Source organism: Camelus bactrianus, chromosome 7 (assembly GCF_048773025.1).
Source record: "Camelus bactrianus isolate YW-2024 breed Bactrian camel chromosome 7, ASM4877302v1, whole genome shotgun sequence".
NCBI classification, from domain to species: domain Eukaryota; kingdom Metazoa; phylum Chordata; class Mammalia; order Artiodactyla; family Camelidae; genus Camelus; species Camelus bactrianus.
In genome coordinates, this window is record NC_133545.1 from 11,386,891 (window position 1) to 11,405,827 (window position 18,937).

Here is an 18,937-nt window from a genome sequence, read left to right on the forward strand (position 1 = left end):
TGCTTCACTTGTTCAGATCACATCTTCCAACCACAGACACCATTTGAATAAAAAGTTCCCACCAGCACCAGTACCAGTGGCTCCTGTCAGATCTCTAAACCTGTCCTTACTACACTGCGCTCTTGGACAGGGTGCTCTCAATCACTTGCTGTCCCCTTTCTCTGAGTTTTCAGAAGGAGACAAATATGACCTCATCTACATTTTAGAAAAAAAAATCTGAGTAGAAGAATGTCAAGTTGAGCAACAGTAGAAAGGCACATGCATTAGTTCAAGCGAGACAAGATGATGACTTGGATTAGGGTGACAGCAGCGAGAATGGAAAGATATGGATGAATTTAAGAGATTTCAGGAAGTAGAATGGACTTTGGGGTTGTGTGGTTGCAAAAACAGAAATATTAAACAAGTGGAAGGTAGAGTTTTCTCCTAAAGTAAGGAAAACAGGCAGAAGAATGAATTTGAAAGGCTGGAAGAATGAGGAGTTTAATTTTGACTTGTTAAATTTCAGGAGCAGAAAAAAGATGCAAACAGTGGTTTACAGGAGGCAGTTGTATATGTGGGACCAAAGCTCTGGGCTAGAGACACCAGTTTGAAACGCATCAACAGGTAGTGGTTCCCAGCGCCAACTCCTCCAGAAAATCTGCTTTTCTGTTCTTAGTCCTCGTACTCCAAAACCAGCCTCAAACTCCCTTCCTGGCTCAGAATCTTTCCAAAAGATCTAGGAAAAACAACCTGAAAGTAAAGCATATCTCTTTCTCAAAGTTTTACCTGCTTTAACTAAGCCCAGTCCCACGACAGAAAACCTTCCACAACTCCATCTTGTCTTCAAACCTCGAGTGTATTTCATAAACCAGCCCAACTTCCAATGTACCCCTGTGTTTGTTGTGAGGTTCAGGAAAGTATGTGCCAAGTTAAGTTTTCATTCTACATTTCAGGGAATTTGTGTGAGGGACTGTAAAGCTTTCCAAGATCCACGGGTGCTGGTTACTTAGCTGAAGTCTGGAGGAAGTGGTTGAAAGTTGTGGGCATCCAGTCATACATAGATTCGACTTCGAGTCTTTCCAGTCACGTGCGATTTTGAGAAAATCATTTAAATTCTTTGTTTCAGTTCTGTCACCCATAGATCGGGGTAGGGGGCGGGGGATGATACCAGCCCCAGCCCTGTCTCCTCTATCCAGGGTGGTTGTGACACTGGAATGAGATTATAGGTTTAAGAAATTTTGAATGGTTGGAATTACACAGTGTTTACTTTTACATCTCAGATCAACCTGATATAAAATCTCCACCAACAATGCCTGTAAAGAATTAGCTCAGTGCCTGGGATTCAGTAAGTGCTCAATGAATGTGAGCTATTAGCATCACTGCTCTTTTTCTTGTTAGAGTGTGCTCCCAATTATCCAATGACAGTGGCAGTCTATGATTAGGTAAGAAATCTTTTCATGAGGTAAATAGCATTTAGAGGTCCTGCCTTCTAAATCGTCACCATTCAGTAGATCTTAGATCGAATGTAATCTAGAATATAAAGTACTCCCCATCTGTCAAAACTGCTCTATGAATGCTTTTTATTTTCACATTTTCTTAGCTCAAAGCTGCTGATCACAACAACCAGACCAAGCTGGTGATGATGGCTGAGTGATGAAATAGTGATCACAGGGAAAGATGAAGCCAGTGTAATAAAGATGGGAGGGGCTCATGGGAAGTATAAGTAACCATCGAGGGGTTCAGAGCAAACCCAGGGACACTGCCTTCCTGAACTAAGGTGGGGAATCCTGTCCTCCACAGCCCTGGCCTCAGAAGCTCCATGGGGAGATAAGTCTTGAGCCTAGAGCTCCCTTTCCTACAGGCAGTTGAACTACTTTTAGGCAGATGGACTTCTAGGGACAGCAAATAGAGGGACCTGAATCCAGAAGTCTAGGAACTAGGCTTCTTTGTCCTTCCCTGAGAGACCCCAATAGAGGCACAGTTCCCCCCTCTCCACCTTCTCTGAAGCAGTAGGGCCTCCGTCTGTCTGTAGGGAGCCCTCTTCTTCCTCCCTGTTTTTGCCCAGAGCTGCTTTCCAACCTCACCACGTGCCCCTGTCCCCAACCACATCCATGATTCTACCAGGTGTTCCCGAGGAGACTGAGCTGAGAGGTCCATGCTCTTGTGACGTTCCACACCTCACAGGGAAAGATCTGGACTGCTATGAAATTTATCTTCTGTTTGAGTATCCTTGCTGGTATGTATCCATGACCTTCTGCTCTGTTCTATAAGGCACAGGTTAATGTAGGATGGAGTAAGGTAGATGCAGGATGTGCGGAAGGTGCAAAAAGGCAAGAAAAACTGCAGAATGAGCAGAACAAGGGTCTCCCTGCTCAGACCCCAGTCAAACGCTCTCAAGACAGGCTGAGCCCCCTGTGCTAAACTAAGGGGTAGGTTATGGTGTACACCTGCCTTGGAGAAAGCTCAACAGTGAGTGTTCCACCCTGGTTATTCCAAAATGTGGGCCCATCACACAGTGGGTAAGTCTCAGTGTAGTCACAAGGACAGATGACCTCTGATCTCCCCCCTTTTTCAAAAGCTTAGAGACTCAAAAGGCAGGGAGTGGAGAAGGTGGGAACAAAAGATCAAATGCAAGGGCCCTTCCTCCTGCACTCCCTGACTGCCACGAAGTTCTTCTGATGGCAGAATTTGCCGGTGAGGCCTTTCCCACCACTCCCTGACTGCCTAGGTTGCATCACAAATTAGCCTTGTGAGCTTGGACAAGTTGACTAATCAACCTGTGCTTCAGTTTCTACAGTCAAAGTGGGCATATTTCTATCTACATTATAGAGTCGTTGTGAAGACTGAATAAATCCATGTAAAGCACTTAGAACAAGCGCTCAACATCTCTTCTTATTAATACACCACCTTTTTCCCTTTGTGGTTTCTAATTGTGTGACCACACAGAGGTCCAGGCCTAGGCTTGGGAGGACTAGCATAAGAACCAAGGGCAGCTGAGACAAGAACAATATTTCGGAGACTAGAATCAGCCTTCCTCTCCTTTCTTCGCTAATTTTTTTTTCTTTTTGATAATTCATTTATAAAAGCACCACATGTTCATACTAGAAGATTTGGAAATACTAAAGTAGAAAAAATAAACATCATTCATAATCTCACCTCCCAGTCAACACATGCCAATGCTTTGTTTGAATTTATTCCCTAACTTACTCCCACGTTTCATATACTTATTTTTAATGGTTTATTTTTGTTTATTTACTTGTTTTTTTAGACAATCAGATTATGGGATTAAATGTACATTTTTATTATTTTTTAACTTAAAGAAAGGTTACCAATATTTCCTTTGCTGTTTAATATTCTTTATAAATACAATTTTAATATATATGATGTTCCATTTATTCATGTGCTTTTTCATTTCAATGTCCAACATTATCGTATTGGACATTCATAGTTTCGATATTTATTATAAATCATGCTAAAATGGTATGTCACTTTGATTTACATGCTTATTAGAAAAAAATGTCAAACATCTTCACATTTCCTGGCCAGCTGATTACGTCTTTAAAATCGTGCATATTTCTTTTCAGCTAGGAAGTTGTTGACTGTCTTATTTGTTCTAAGAACATCTTATGTACATTATTTTCTCAGGGACATTTTTGACCGCTCACTCATCCGCGCAGAAAGAAGACCATGCTCCCTATTTGGTATACCTCAAGTCCCACTTCAACCCCTGTGTGGGTGTCCTCATCAAAAGCAGCTGGGTGCTGGCCCCTGCTCACTGCTACTTACCGTGAGTGTTGGGCACCTTCACCCACTAAAACAGCTACTACTCATTCTGCATTCGTGGCTCTCAGACAGAAGCAATTTTCCCTCCAGGGTACATCTGGCAAAGTCTGAGGATATTTTTGGTTGTCACACTGGAGGGAGGGGTGAGGGGAGGGCTGCGCTAATGGCATCTACCTAGCCAATAGAGGTGAGTGCAAGGATGCAGCTGAATTTCCTACAATGCACAGGACAGCCCCCGACAACAGAGAATTATCCAGCCCAAAACATCAATAGTGCCACTGCCGAGGAGCCCTGCTCTACATATTATGCCTCCTCAGTCTCCCATAGGTTTTTCAAGTTTTTTACTGGCCATGTGAATGTGTTTTGTCAGTTAAGGACCAGCAGGTAACTGATGGTAAATTCAAATTCGATTGGATTGAGAATTTATAAAAAGAACTTACAACAAAGGTATGGTCTAGTTACAGGGAAAACACAAAGAACAGTTCAGTCCCCCCAGGTTTAGTATTAGAAAGGTGCAGTTACTACCCCTAGAAGTAAAGGGACAGGGGGAGAGAATGATTACAAGGTGGGAAGGGGAAATAAAGAGCAGGTGAGGGGCCAGGGGAGAGAAAGCTCTGCGTGGAGAGACTGTCTGATAGGAGCTGTAACCTTTAATCAAGAAACAGCCAGCAGGCAATCTGCGGCAACCCTGCAGGAAGGAAGATGGGAGGATAAATACTGCAGCCTCACTCTTCTCCCTCCAAATACTTTCTCTTGCTTCTTATTGGCCAAAACCCACTTAGACACCAGAGGACAAGAAAGCCCATTGATTTAATTCACATATATCACCTTCCGAAGTACACAGCAGGATGAAATAGAGTTGTCAGTAGCTCTGATGATGCCAGCAGGAGATAGCCAACACTTGAGTCATCTCATTCTCTTACCCCCACCAGAATGGAAATGCCCAGCTGGACAGGCTAGAGCTAGGGAGGAGGGAAAATAGTATTTCTATGACTTGCATACTTCACCTCTCCACTACATTACAGACATTAGATGAACACATAGTGGTTAAAGGCTCCACCACTTAACTGTGTGACCGTGGGTGAATACCCTTATGTGCCTCCATTACTTCATCTGTAAAATGGGGATTCAAAATAGAATCCAGCTCAGAGATTTGCTGTGAGTGGTAAATGAGGTAATCCCAAATCCAGATGAAGCACCTGGCACCGTACCTGGCACACCGCAACATTCAGTATCAGCTTTGATGACAACGATATCTCTTCCAACCCCTTACCCCTGCAGAAATCTGAAAGTGATGCTAGGAAATTTCAGGACCAGAGTCAGAGATGGGACAGAGCAGATACTGAACCCGATCCAGATTATCCGCTACTGGAACTATAGTCATAGTTCCCCCCAGGATGACCTCATGCTCATTAAGCTGGCTAAGCCCGCCAACCTCAACCACAAAGTCCAGCTCCTTCCCCTCGCCACAAAGGCCGTCAAGCCAGGCACCGTCTGTCTGATTTCAGGTTTGGACTGGAGCCAAGACAACATTGGTGAGTGCACCTCCCACAGGAGTTCGGGGTCATCAGTTATCCCTGGAGAGGAGCACCCATGTTTGTACAGCTGAGAAGGGAGGAGAATGGGTGGAGACCAAAGGGAGATATTACATGAGTGGTCTGGGGCAAAAAGAGACCCTCCCAGAAGTCCAAAGCTGCTCCTTTCCCAGAGTATCTAATGCCCCACTGCCTCTTCAGGGCTTTTGGCAGCCTCTGCACAGAGGCCACAGCGTTCCTGATTGTCAGAGCACAATTCACATTAAAGAGGCTGTGCTCCTCCCTCCCATACGGGCTCATTGCACACATAGAGGACACCTGAATTTGAGTTAGGTCACCTCTAATTTCTCCAAGATAGGACGCAGAGTAAAACTGAAACCCTACTTTTTAAAGAGACATAAAGCCTATTTCAAGATTCTCAGGATTAACTCATAACCATGCACGAGCTCATTTCTTCCCTTTTTCTCACTGTTTTCTTGACACACACACACAAAAAGAACACCAGTCGAAATAGAGGGTGGTGACTGGAGGGCCAAATAACAATTGTGAACAGAAGGTCTTTTATCCCTGTCTTCTCTCAGGCAGACACCCTGATTTAAGGCAGAACCTGGAGGCCCCCGTGATGTCTGATGCAGAATGCCAGGAAGTGGAACAGGGCAGAAGCCACAGGAACTCCTTATGTGTTAAATTTGTGAAAGTGCTCAATCGACTTTTTGGGGTAATCTTTTCTCTATATTCAGCCTTCACTTACTCATATATGTCTAGTTAGCTATTTAATCATGATATTTAAAAAAATAGAAAGGCCTCATCTTCATCATTCTTGGAGGTTTGATAAGGCTCCAGCAAAGGGCTCTCCTTACAGACGTCTGTGTTGGTTAACAGGCATCAGGCAGTACCGTCGTTAGTAACACCTGGTTCCTATACACATGGCTGTCAGTGAAAATGGGTATTGCTTAAAAAAAAAATTCAGACTTTTCATACATTGAAACTGCCTTCACCAATTCAAATAAATGGAGTTTTTTACTCATTTTACACTTGAGTTCTAGAAAGGGTTTTCTCTGACCTTCTCAAGGTCACAGAAGGCTAGTGACAGCAAAGCTAGATAAATGACTCAAGCTTCCTGCATCCCAATTCAGTGTTCTCATAACAAGGAGCATGTTACCTCCAGACAGGGCTCATCCCAGTTGACTACAGGGCTCCTGTAAGGAGCAAATCTGACCATAGCTGTCTCTGTGTCTGTGTCTGTCTCTGTCTGTCTCTCTCTGCACAATCCCTGGTAGGAGGTGGCCGTTGCTACAGTCATCTGCAAAGACAAGCTCCAGGGGATCGAGGTCGGACACTTCATGGGAGGAGATGTGGGCATCTACACTGACATTCACAAGTATATACCCTGGATTGAGAAAATCGCTAAAGACAAATGAGACCATGCTGTTCCCTCTGCATCCCCCTGGCTCTGCCATTGGTGATACAAACCACAACTTCCCCCAAATCCAAAATAAAATGTCCAAATACAAACATCTGGACGTATCACACACGTATCCTATGTCTTGTTTGTATCTGTACCCATATCCCAAAATGATCTGAAGAACCAAGAACGAAACAGGAAATGGTGCTTCCTACATGGTAGTGGGTTACATCCGTTATCTCACTTAATGCTCCTAACAAGCCTTTGAGGTTATCTTTTATTCCCAGTTTACAAATGAGAAAACTGAAACTAAAAGAGGTTACTTATCTATAGCTGGTAGATAGAGCCTGGAATGCAACCCCAAAATGTCAGATTCTCAGTCCCATGCTCTTAGCCTCAAAACTACAGGTGAGCCCATAGCTTCAAAGTAGATGTTGGCTTCTATTTTCCTGCTACCTCTCTTATCATTCAAAGGGCTTGAAATGCTTAGTTGTGGCTAAGATCTTGGGTGCTGAAATAAACTCTCCTCAGAATGGTCATGCTTCACCTCAGTGCTACTCTGATTGCAGCATGCTGCAGGGAGGGAGCTAGTGGATAGGTGTGAGTGAAAAAGAAACTTCAGTGACAATCACCACAAATCAAGTCCAAAAGGAGGCCCTGGTAGCTCCAGAGCAAGGTGAAGAAGTCACCTAGATCCAAGGAGAGTCCAGTACCAGGGCAGCAGCAGAGCTTAAGAGGTAGAGATGGCTGAGAGGAGGTGAAGGAAGGGCAGAAACTGGTTTAGCCACAGACTATGGGATTACCAAGGTCAAGAAAGCAGGTACCAGTCCTCTGGTGGAGAACTTGGTAAAACACCTCTCCAGATGTCCCAGATTTGGAAGAATTCAGGATTCCCAAGAGACAGTGTCATATAGAACAAGGAAGGGTAAAGTAATCTCCCAGCAGATGAACATTCAGGAAACAATCACACACTATTCTTGGGCAATACTTTCTATTCCCAAGGTTTAAAATACAATCTATACTTTAATGGTGTCTGTGTTAGGCAGAATAATGCTCCCCTCAAAATGTCCACACCTTAATCTTCAGAACCCATGAACATGTGACTTTACATGGAAAATGCAGCTTTGCAGATGTGATTATGTTAATGGACCTTGAAATTTTCCCATATTATCTGGGTGGGACCCAGATAATCACATGGGCCCTCAGAAGAGGAAGGCAGAATATTTGTCCAGAGAGATGTGACACTAGAAGAGGCAGCAGAGATTCAAAGCATGAGAGAGAAACTTCGCCCCCACTGCAGGTTTTGAAGATGGGAAAAAAAGAGCTACAAGGCAAGGAATATGAGCAGTCTGTAGAACCTGGAAACGATCCCCTCAGCCACCAACAAGCAAGGAAATGGGGACGTTAGTCCTACAATCTCAAGGAGCTGAATTCTACCAACAACCAAAATGAGCAAGGAAATAGATTCTCCCCAAAAATGAATGCAATATGGATGACACCTTGATTTTAACCCAGTGAAATCTGTCGAGCTCCTGATCTACATCACTGTAAGATAATAAATTCGTTTTGATTTAAGATGTTTGCGGTAATTTGTTACAGCAGCCGCAGAGAACTAATACAACTTTTAAATCCACATCCCCTAAAAGAACTGCTTTTCAAAATGGGATGTAAAAACTCCCAATGGTTCCCAATTGCCCTGAGAATAAATTCTAAACTTAATAGAATAGCATCCAAATCTCCTTGAAACTTCCCACCCCCCACCAGAAAGCTTTGCTTTTTGCACTTTGAGGATGCTTACTCTTAGAACCTGTTAACACACTCGGAGAAACCCAAGCCTCATGAGGAACTCATTGTAGGCGCTCCACTGATGCAGCCAATAGGCAGTGTCACTGGCCAGCGGGCGGGTCAGCCACCCAGCCCCGGGGAGTCAACGTCTGACTGCATTTGCCAGAGAGGCTCTGAGCAAACACCATACAGTTCTGCCTAGTTAACCCACATACACATGAGAGACAATACTAAATTACTGTTTTAAGTCACTAAGTTTTCAGGTAATTATGCAGCACCAGAATAGGAAGGAATAGCAAGACTATCAGATAATATTATAGCATCAATGCTATTAAAAGAAACTGGAGACAAAAAAACTCAGTGGTGTTTACCTTGTAACCACAAAGCACTAGTCATAAAACTCACTTGCCATTAAGAATTTATTTTGTAACTAACAAAAAGGAAAGAGATATGCTTGAATTGAAAGGCAAAGTCTTCTTGGTGTGTCTCTAAAAGGGTTAGGATCAATTCAATAAAAAATAAATAAATGAAACAGTTCCATTATCTCTGTTCCATAACAGTAAGTTATTATAGGGAAAAGAGGAAAGCGCATAGGCTTTAGACACTCAGTCCATAACAAATTAATATAGAAATAACTACACATATTGAACGTGTACAACTTGATGAGATTGTACATGTGCAATTGTATGTGATATCATCACCACAGTCAAGGTAACAGAGACATCCTGACACCACTCCAAGTTGCCCTGTGGCCTTTAGTTTTTGTTTTTTTCTTTTGTGACAGAACAGTTAATATGAGATTTACCCTCTCAATAATTTTAAAGTGTACAATATCATATTGTTAACTACAGGTACTCTGTCATACAGCAGATCTCTAGAACTTTTCCATCTAGTGTAACTGAAACTTACTACCCCCTGAGCAACCGTTCCATTTCCTCCACTCCCACTCTATGCTCCCAATTAAAAGTGACCAATCCCTATTCCATGCCCATTTTCAAAAGCTTACCCAGAAAAGATCACCCGATTTATAATCCTAAGAGCTAACCCTTAAAAAATCTTTTGTAACTTCCCTTCTGTGAGATCACTGATGTTCTGTTCTTAATGGTTTTCCCTTGCTGGAAAATTATTAATAAAGGACTTTGTTTTTGACCTAGGCTTTCCTGATCTTTCGTGCGGGTTCTAATAGCTCACATATAAAGCCACTTACTCACTAGTTACCATCCCTTCTCTTCTGTTCAAGAAAATCACCCCAGTATCATTTCTCTTCTGTTCTCTGTTTCTCTGTCTCAGTCTCTCTCTGCACATCCCCCTCACCATTCTCATCAACATAAAACCATATTGTTATATATCCCACTTGAAAAAATTTAGATTTCATGTCCCCTGCCCATTGCTACTATTTCTCTCCTACAGTTTACAGCAAAACTCCTTGAAAAAGTTGTCTATTTTCACTTTCTCCAATTCCTCTCCATCCCAGTCTCTTGATCCAACTCACATCTGGCTTTTGCAAAGTGTTCCCTCTAAAACTACTCTTTCTAAAGTCACCCATGACTCGTATATTTCTACATCCAAACATCAAGTCCAGCTCTCACTTTACCCGACCATATCAGCACCAACTGAAAAAGCGCGTCATTCCCTCTTCCTGGAAACATTTTCCTTACTTGGCCTCTGGGACATGATGACCTTTTTTTCCATCTATCTCATTGGCTACTTCTTTTCGAGTCTCCTTTATTGATTCCACCGCATCTCTCTAACCTCTTAACATAGAGTTTCCCAAGTTTTAGTCTTGGCCTTCTTTTATCCATATATATCAATTTCCTGAGTGATCTATACCAGTCTTATGATTTTAAATACCATATACAATCAAACAATTCCCAAATGTTTATCTCTAGTTTGGACTTTCCCTTGACGTCCAGTCTCATATATAGTACTCTTACAGTCTACTTTGGTATCTTATCTCAAACTTAACACATCCAAAATAGAACTCCAAGTCTTAGCCCCCAGGTCAACCTGCTTCACCCACAGTCTTGCCCACATAAGCTGATGACCCTGCAATTTACCAGGCCAAAAATTTTGAAATCATTTTTGATTCCTCTCTTCTCTTACATCAATCTATAAGTAAATTCTGCTAGTTTCAACCTTCAAAACACTTCGACAACTTACCACTTCCTCCTGTCTCCACTGCTACCTCCGGGTAAACCTGGAGTACTGTAGCACCCCCCAACTCTTCTGAGGCTTCTACTTTGCCTTATTAAATTCAACACTACCAAAGCGATCTATGGAAATGTAAGTCAAGTTTTGTCACTTGCCTCTGCTAAAAACCCTCCAATGGCTCCCCATCTCACTCAAAATAAAAGATAACATTTGCACATAAGCCTTCATCTATAAGGCCTCTAAAAACCACAGACCCCTTTGCCCCTTTGACCTCATCTCCGACTGTACCCTCTACTCCAGCCACACTGGCCTCCTTGCTCTTCCTTGAACACATTAGACACTTTCTTACCTCAAAACTTTTGCACTTTCCCCAGAATCCTGAATGCTGCTCCCCTCACTTCCTAAAATCTTTGTTTAAATATTTTCTCAGTGAGTCTCATCTGACTATCCTATTTAAAATGAGGACCCCCACCTCTGGTGGAAGTGCCTATTCATTTGCTATGAAAATTTGGCAATGTCTATGATAAACCTTACGATTATGCATATTCTCTGACTTCTACTTTCAAAGTTTTACAAGGATGTTGGTTGTAGCAGAGTAGACAGCAAAAAACTGGTGGGGTGGGGGGGGTTATAGAGTCTTGCTTATTTTTTTTAAATGCAGTAAAATCATACACAATAATATGTGTGATCATTTAAAATGGTTCAGTAAAAGAATATGCAATGACATGAAAATTGTAAGTATAAAATTTCATTTATAAAATAGTATGTATGTTATAGTTTCATTTTTGTGCCCATAACTAATCATTCAACAATATCTGCTATCCTAAACACTGAAGATAAAGGAAGAAAACAAACAAGCAGAAAGATTCCTGTCCTCATGGGGTGCACATTCTAGGTGAGGGATACAAGTAGTTAAGTTTAAAAATGTATTATGTCAAATAAGTGCTATATATATATATAAAAAAACTAATGTAGAATTGGGAGTACGGGGGTAATAACATTTTAAAGAGCATACATATTGAGATTCATTTGACAAGGATCCCCCAAACTTGAGCAGGTTCTAAGAATTCTCCTCTGGAATGCAGAAAATGGAGTTGAAAGGTGGCTGGGAGGTGGTGTCTGTGCTCCAAGAGACAACATGATTAACAGAGAATAGTGGAAAAGCTACTATTAGAGGGGAGAAAGTGAGGGTGCAGAATGTGTTTATGCAGGTGATAATAATAAAGTGTGCCCAAATGTGGTTCCTGAGTCTGCAAGTACCCAGAATGTGATGCTGACAAATGGGCAAAAGGAGGGAAGAGAATAAGGGATCCGTCCAGGGACATCTAGGACGTGAATCTCAGGAGTAAGGATTTGGATTGGCTCTGCTCCTGTGGGGATACTGGGAAAACCCAAAGCCAAGTTACAAAGCTAGGAGTCTTGGAGTGATGGCTGCCGTCATCAGATGTTCCTCCAGTTCTTTCAGTAGTTCCTCAGAAATACCCAGTGGTGAATTACAAAACCTTATCGAAAGAAAGCAAGCCTAAATTGTTGATATCTATTGTTTCAAGTAATCTTTTACCTTATGTTCAAGATAAGTTCATCTCAACATGATACTATGCTTAACTAAATTGATTTCAGATCCGGAAAACTTCAATGAGATTAATACTCTGCTCCTTTTAACCTTCTTTGCACTTCTGAATCATCTGGGAAGCTTTAAAAGATGTAATGCCTTGGTCCTATCTCAGAGATTCTGATGTAATTGCTCTTGGGCATGACCTGGGCATTTAGGACACTATGTAACCTGCCAAAGTGATTCTCATATGAAGCCAAGATATCTCTATCTGAATCTGAAACTAATTTTCACCCAGAAGCTTGTACTATTTAAAGCGTCCCCAGAATTTTACAGAATACCAGAGGCTGTGAAAAATGGTCTTCTAAAAACCCATGTTTACTAATTGTTTCATACTACTACATAGAAACACATTAATTTGGGGGTATTGACCTCATATAGCTATCTTTCTAAATTAACTTATTTCCTAAAGTTTTTTAGATTATTGGGATTTTCTATGTAGACAACCATATCCTCTTAAAATAATGACAGTTTTATTTCTTCTTTTCCAATAGTTACATCTTTAATTTCTTTACTATGTCTTTATAAGTGTATAATTCAGTGGTTTTTCATATAGTCACAAACATAAGCAATTATCACCACTATCTAATTTTAGAACATTTTCATGACCCTGAGACAAACCCTATACCCATAAGCAGTCACTACCCAATACTTCTATCCTTTAGCACCTGGAAACTACCAATCTACTCTCTGGTTCTACAGATCTGCCTACGCTGGGCCTTTCACATAAAGGGAATCATATAACATGTCGTCTTTGTGACAGGCTTTCAGTTAACGTAATGTTCTGAAGTCCATCTATATTGTAGCTTTTGCCAGGGCTTCTTTCCTTTTTATGGCTGAATACTATTCCATTGTATGCATATGTATGTGTGAATACACACACACACACACCATATTTTGTGTATCTGTTCATCAGATGATGGACATCTGGGTTGTTTCCACTTCTTGACTGCTGTGAACAATGTTGCCATGAACATTCACTGGCAACTTTTAATATGGACACATATTTTCATTTCTCTTGGCTATGTACCTATGAGAGGAATTGCTGGCTCATATGTGACTGTGTATTTAATGTAGAATGCAGAAGTTCTTGAAGCCATTCCACTAGTTCCCACTAAAGGAAAGCACCTCAGCAAAGTTTTCAGCTTCGTTCTTTAAAATGCTCACATATTGCTAAGGTTTCCTCTTCAATTGAGAGTAAGTTGCCCGATAGGTTTTTTTTTTTTTTTTTGTCTTCAATCTGTATGCTTAATTTTTTAAAACTATTTCTCATATTTCTTTTACTTTAGTCTACCAAATTTTGTAGCACTGACAATTATTTTTGCTAGATACTTTTTCCCACTTAGAATCAGCTCTAACTATATGCAATGCTGACTCCCCTTAACTGTGATTATGATATCATATTCCTTCAAAATCCTTTAGAGTTTCAAGACTGTCTTTGATAAAACATTTCAGAATTTGCTAACAATGCTCATTAACCCACAAAGCCTCTATCTTTATAACCAACTCCCTGTATATAATCAATATGAAATATGTTGCTAGCCAGAAAAATATTTTGAAATTTTTCTTCTCGGTACTATTTGAAAATAAGAAAATATTTACTAGAATAAAATGTAACACAAAATTTGTTATTCTGCATTCTGCCGAGAAGTGCCACTCTGATTATTGATCTGCTCTTTCTCTTTTAAAGTTTTGTAAACTTCCTTTTGTCTTTGATATTCTTAAATTCCTCTGTAATGTGCTTAAGTTTGAAGGATTCCCCCGACCTTATCTATCTTGTTGGTCCCCTTTGAGAGTTTTCAATCTAGTTTTTTACCTTTCTTTAATCTAGTGCAATTTTTGGTTGTTAATTTTTCAAACATTTTATTCTTCTTGTTCATTTTTCCATCTCCTTCTGGGACTCCAGTTACATAATTACCCTGTTTTTCTATGTGCCATATACCATTTCTTTTTCTTTTTTTTTTTTTTTTACATTTTCCATCCTTTTATTGCTTCCTGATACCTCCTGAGAGAGTTCTTTGAGCTGCCCTTCCAGTTCATTAACTCACCATTAGCTGTATTCATTCTGCTGGTTAATCTCATTGTTGAGTACTTTCTTCCGTCTAATTTAAAAATACGTATTTCAGAAGCCTAAAGGGAATCAGACTTTTCCTCGCCACAGGACCTGTCGACTAGGGCAGGTGTGTGACCTAGAATCAGCCACCCAAAGGCTCTTTGCCAGGATTTTGGACCTTGGCACTATGACTCAAAGGGACACATTCATAGAGGTAGTGGTAATGTCAAGGACACAGTGCTGACAGTTGAAATGTGAGTGGTTGACTTGGTTGTGTTCTCAGTTGTTTAAACCCTCTTGGTTCTCATTCTGATGTTAACTTTCCAGATTTCTGTAGTATTGATCAGTCTCCATTGATTCTGTGAGCCAGCCAATTTCCTTCCAGTAAAATTATTTTCTCCTTAAGTCATATGGAGTTGGATACCTGAGTTGGGATATGGAAAAAGTACAGGATAGTTGAGGCCTTAATTTCTTCCTTCTACATAATTCAGATTCTTGATACTGTCATAAGTTATGGTTCAAAAAAGTAAAGTTAAAAACATATTATGGGGCTGGGGGGAAGGGTACAGCCTAGTGGTAGAGCACATTCTTAGCAAGCCCAAGGTTCTGGGTTCAATCTCCAGCACCTCCACTCACTCACTCACTCACTCAATCAATCAATACCTAATTATCTCTCCCCTTCAAAAAAAGAAAAGTATTACTTAAAGTTATAAAATTAATGAGCAGAAGAATGACAAGTAAATAAAAATTAACCAAATTTAGGAGAGGGGAATGGATTTGGGGTTAAGTGAGATTCCCCAAACTTTGATGAATGGGATTCAGAAGTTACAGTTCAAAGTTGATAAACCAAGTGAGAGAGGCAAAATCTTATTATTTAGAGCTGTGAAAGTAACCACCAGAAGAACTAAGACAAACAGTAAAACGTGACTACATCTGGACAGTGGGACTACTAATGGGGAGTGGAATGGGAAAATGCTGCTGTTCATTTTCTACCTTTCTGTTCTGTGTAAATCTTTTTTAGTCCGCCTCTAGGCTGGACCATCACAGATCATACCCCATAAAAGAAAGGAAGGCTACCTACCTACACACACACATACACACACAAATACACACACACACTTAACGCACATAAGCATGGATCCAGCTGCAGCTCTGAAAATGCAAACTATAAAAGATTTAATTACACAATTCAATTCAAGAGCACATATTTGCCTCCAGATTTGTTTTCTTGGCTAAAACACAAAGTAGCCTCATATCCATCATGAGCTAAATCACATACAGAAAAGGAAGGAAATTCAGTCTCAAAAGGTGATGGGGGAAATGCAAGTGTTTCGTCCCTAAGAAAAGCAAATCATAGAAACTTCATCCAGGCATGATTTTGGATCTTGGCTCCCAGGCATCCTACCAATAACAAACTTAAGATTAGTTGCTCATTTCACCTATTTAAAAATATTCATAAACTTGAGCATTTCACAGGCTAATCCCAGCATGAAGTCTTAGAAGTATGAATAAGAAGAACTTAAGGTTTACTGGAAAAAGCACAATACTTGGTGTCCAAAAATTCGGGACTGTTTCATCTGCATTGTTTACTAGTTTATAATCTTGAGAAAATCATCACTCCAGCATTTGTTTTGCCATCTATAAAATGGAGATAGAATTACTAACTTCACAGAGTTGCTATTAAACATCAAATGAGATAATGGACCATATATAAGAATACCTGATAAAATGTAAAGCCCAATACAAATGTTAGGTTATTAACATCATTATAACAATTGGTCACAACAGACATCTGTATAAAAATTGACATGGTGCAACAGAAAATTCATTCTACTGCTAAAAAATGTAACCAAAGAGAAGCATCTGTCTACGTGAAAAGGATGAATATCGTCATTTCCAGAAGACAAAGATGGTGCTTGACCTCACACAACTCAGTGACATCAGCAGAGCTAGCTCTCCCTTGAACGATGCCTACCATCCACACGTGCCTGGCATGTACCTCAGTTCACAGCTTTGCGTAAGGAAAAGACATGTGTTAGGGAGAACATGTTAATGAAAGTAGGTTAGCATGATTAGTAAGAAATGAAAAAACACTTTAAGTATATCAAGTATTGTCCTTTGGATTACAGACCCTTTAGAACGGAACCAAAGGAAATGTGTTCAAGCAAGCCTAAAAAGAAGGCGAAGAAAGTATGTAGAAAGAGGGGTGAGATTCAGAGGCAGGAAAGGCAAAGCCAGCTCTTTAGGAAAGCAGTGTGACTTAAAGGAAACAGCCCTGAACCAGGAGTCGGGAAACTCAGTCCTGGTCCCAGCACTGCCACAGGCTCCCTGTGAAACCCTGGGAGGGCTTCAATTTCTTTAAAAGATAGCAAAGGAATAATGTGACTGGTTAACACAGCTAATCAATCATTTAGAAAATATTTATTAAGTGTTTGTTGTGGGCTATGTAAGATTCTAGGCAGCAGGAACCTAGGAAAAAATAAAACCAGACACATTTCCTGCTGCCATGGATCTGACATTCTATGTGATCTCCCTGCAACTCAAAGACCCAACATGCCCAAACGCTGACTTGAGGCTGTGGAGAGACATGGGATGGCTGAATGACCTAAGAAAACGAGGCTTGGCCTCTTCAGGGAAAAGTGTTCTTTAGGGTAGCCGAAGCAAGTGCCCCTCACTCCCATCTTGCCCCACCCTAGGTCCTGGGCATTGGAGCTGAATACCCATCACGGCAGCCAACTAACTTTTATCCTAAAAGGCAAGTCTAGGGCTCAAAGAAACTTCCAGAAATAAAAGGATGTTTTGTTTTGTTTTGTTTTTCAATTAGATAACTAGACCTACTACAGAAGAAAAGTAAGAAAATTATTTGATACTTTCTGTAAGTTTATCTAAAATGACTAATATTAATGGATAGGTCAAATTTCATAAAAATTAATAATCATTATATTAATTGTTCTTAATCTCTGTTTCATGCAATAGGAAAAACCCAACTTATATATGCAATTTTGAAAGAAATGAATTATTTGCTGTATGTAAACAGAACATAACACCTCTTTTACCAAACATAAAGCCCCAGCCTGGATTTCTACAATACATTAAAATAATGTACTTTACATTACCAAGAGAGAAGCAGTACTGATCTTTATTCTGTATTTCCTATTGCCCATCTGTTGATTTGGTGTCAAAGAAGGAAAAATTTTAAAGATACACAAATCAGCTCCCTTATGGAGAGCTATCAAAAGAGCATCTCAAAAGAGTCTCCTGACCACTCCTTTCTTTCCAGATCACAGGCCCCAGGATCTCCTAGCATACACTGTCTTCCACAGGATTCTCTGGCAAGTCTGCTTCAACCTGGGATTCCCCATGATCCAGATGACAGAGTGGAGAGAAGTGTAGGCAGCCACGAGTGTCTCAGAGATGAACAGAGTGGCGAAATTAGCAGGAAAAGACTTGGAGGTGATGGAGAAGGGGATGGCCACAAAGTAAACTATGTAAAGTATGAGGAAACAGCCCAAGGACTTCAGCACAGTGATGTGAGCCGTGGCCTGAAGATCTCTCCTGCTGGCTGTGTGGACCTTCATCTTCCTGTGGTGTCTACACAAAGAGGCCATCGGCATCCCAGAGGAAATAAGAAACATCATGAAAGGCAACACACTTCCTGCACTGAACTGTAATGTACACACATGGTGCCAGTCTGAAAGGGGGAATAAAATGCTGTTTCCTTTGGAAGAATGGCAGAGCTCTAAGCCACCGTGAAATGTAAGTAACAAACTGTGCAGTACACCAGAAGGCACCGGCGACTCAGGCAACAGGCCCTCTGCTTCAGCCACAAGTAGACAGGGTGTTCAAAGGTTGTGATCTTCCTACAGTAGAAGATACTGAGGAAAGTGGCAAACCACAGGCTGGCCTGGCTTATCAGGACCCAGAAGACACTGAGACAGTGAAGCCAACGGCTGCCCTGCAAAAGCGGAAACAGACTTAAGTCCACCACAATCAAGCACTGCAGGAGAAATCAGCAGACAGCCGGGCCCAGGACAATGGGGTTATATGAGGACCCCTCTAGTTTTCTGACCCATTCCCCAAAATGCCAGACCACAAGGACTCCATTTCCAACCAGGCCAGTGAGAGATTCAGCCACTGCCACCAGCACCAGCAGTCCTAGGACAGCGGGCAGCATCCTGGGGGGGGGTCTCTCACTGCTTCAGTGCCAGTAAATGGGTATAGTGGCTAAGTTTCAGATCCCCTGAAGGTGATACCACACTCACTCATGACAAACTTTCACATCACAAAATTTGCCTTTGGTCTTGCCCTTCTGTAACCTGTCCTCAAGCAGAGACTGAACGGCTGTGACCAGGAACAGAGAGAAGTTAGAACCCTTCTGTAATTGCATCCACATGCATGGACTCTGAATGAACCCTGATCCTAGACTCAGAGATCTGAAACAGTACCACAGGTACAAACTCTCCCTCTCAAGGGTCATGGGCTAACATCTAGATACCAACACATAATATAATAAGATCTCTTCATGAGAAAGACCAGATCAAAACATTCTCAGCTTCTATACAGTGCCAGATGTGAGCTCATATGAATAAAAAAGAAACTTTATCTTCATAAAAAAAAAAACTTTGAACATATAC

General features: G+C 41.1%; 2 protein-coding genes across 2 annotated transcripts; one reads left to right on the plus strand and one right to left on the minus strand.

Moving 5' to 3' along the window:
* Nucleotides 1–1,539: 1,539 nt before the first annotated feature.
* Nucleotides 1,540–7,615, plus strand: LOC105063009 (serine protease 37). The gene is made up of 5 exons (XM_010947440.2): nt 1,540–2,215; nt 3,625–3,766; nt 5,044–5,297; nt 5,879–6,015; nt 6,578–7,615. The coding sequence occupies exons 1-5, from the start codon at nt 2,182–2,184 to the stop codon at nt 6,716–6,718; spliced, it is 708 nt and encodes a 235-aa protein (XP_010945742.1). The 5' UTR covers nt 1,540–2,181; the 3' UTR covers nt 6,719–7,615.
* Nucleotides 7,616–17,584: 9,969 nt separating this feature from the next.
* Nucleotides 17,585–18,693, minus strand: TAS2R5 (taste 2 receptor member 5). The gene is given in 2 exon segments (XM_010947661.3): nt 17,585–18,075; nt 18,078–18,693. Coding segments are annotated over 2 exon segments (891 nt in total). The 5' UTR covers nt 18,478–18,693.
* Nucleotides 18,694–18,937: the final 244 nt, after the last annotated feature.

Coding starts and splice junctions, on each gene's coding strand:
- LOC105063009 (XM_010947440.2), top strand. CDS start 2,182: ATGAAATTTATCTTCTGTTTGAGTATCCTTGCTG. Junction 3,767..5,043: donor CCTGCTCACTGCTACTTACC/GTGAGTGTTGGG, acceptor TTACCCCTGCAG/AAATCTGAAAGTGATGCTAG. Junction 6,016..6,577: donor TGCTCAATCGACTTTTTGGG/GTAATCTTTTCT, acceptor AATCCCTGGTAG/GAGGTGGCCGTTGCTACAGT.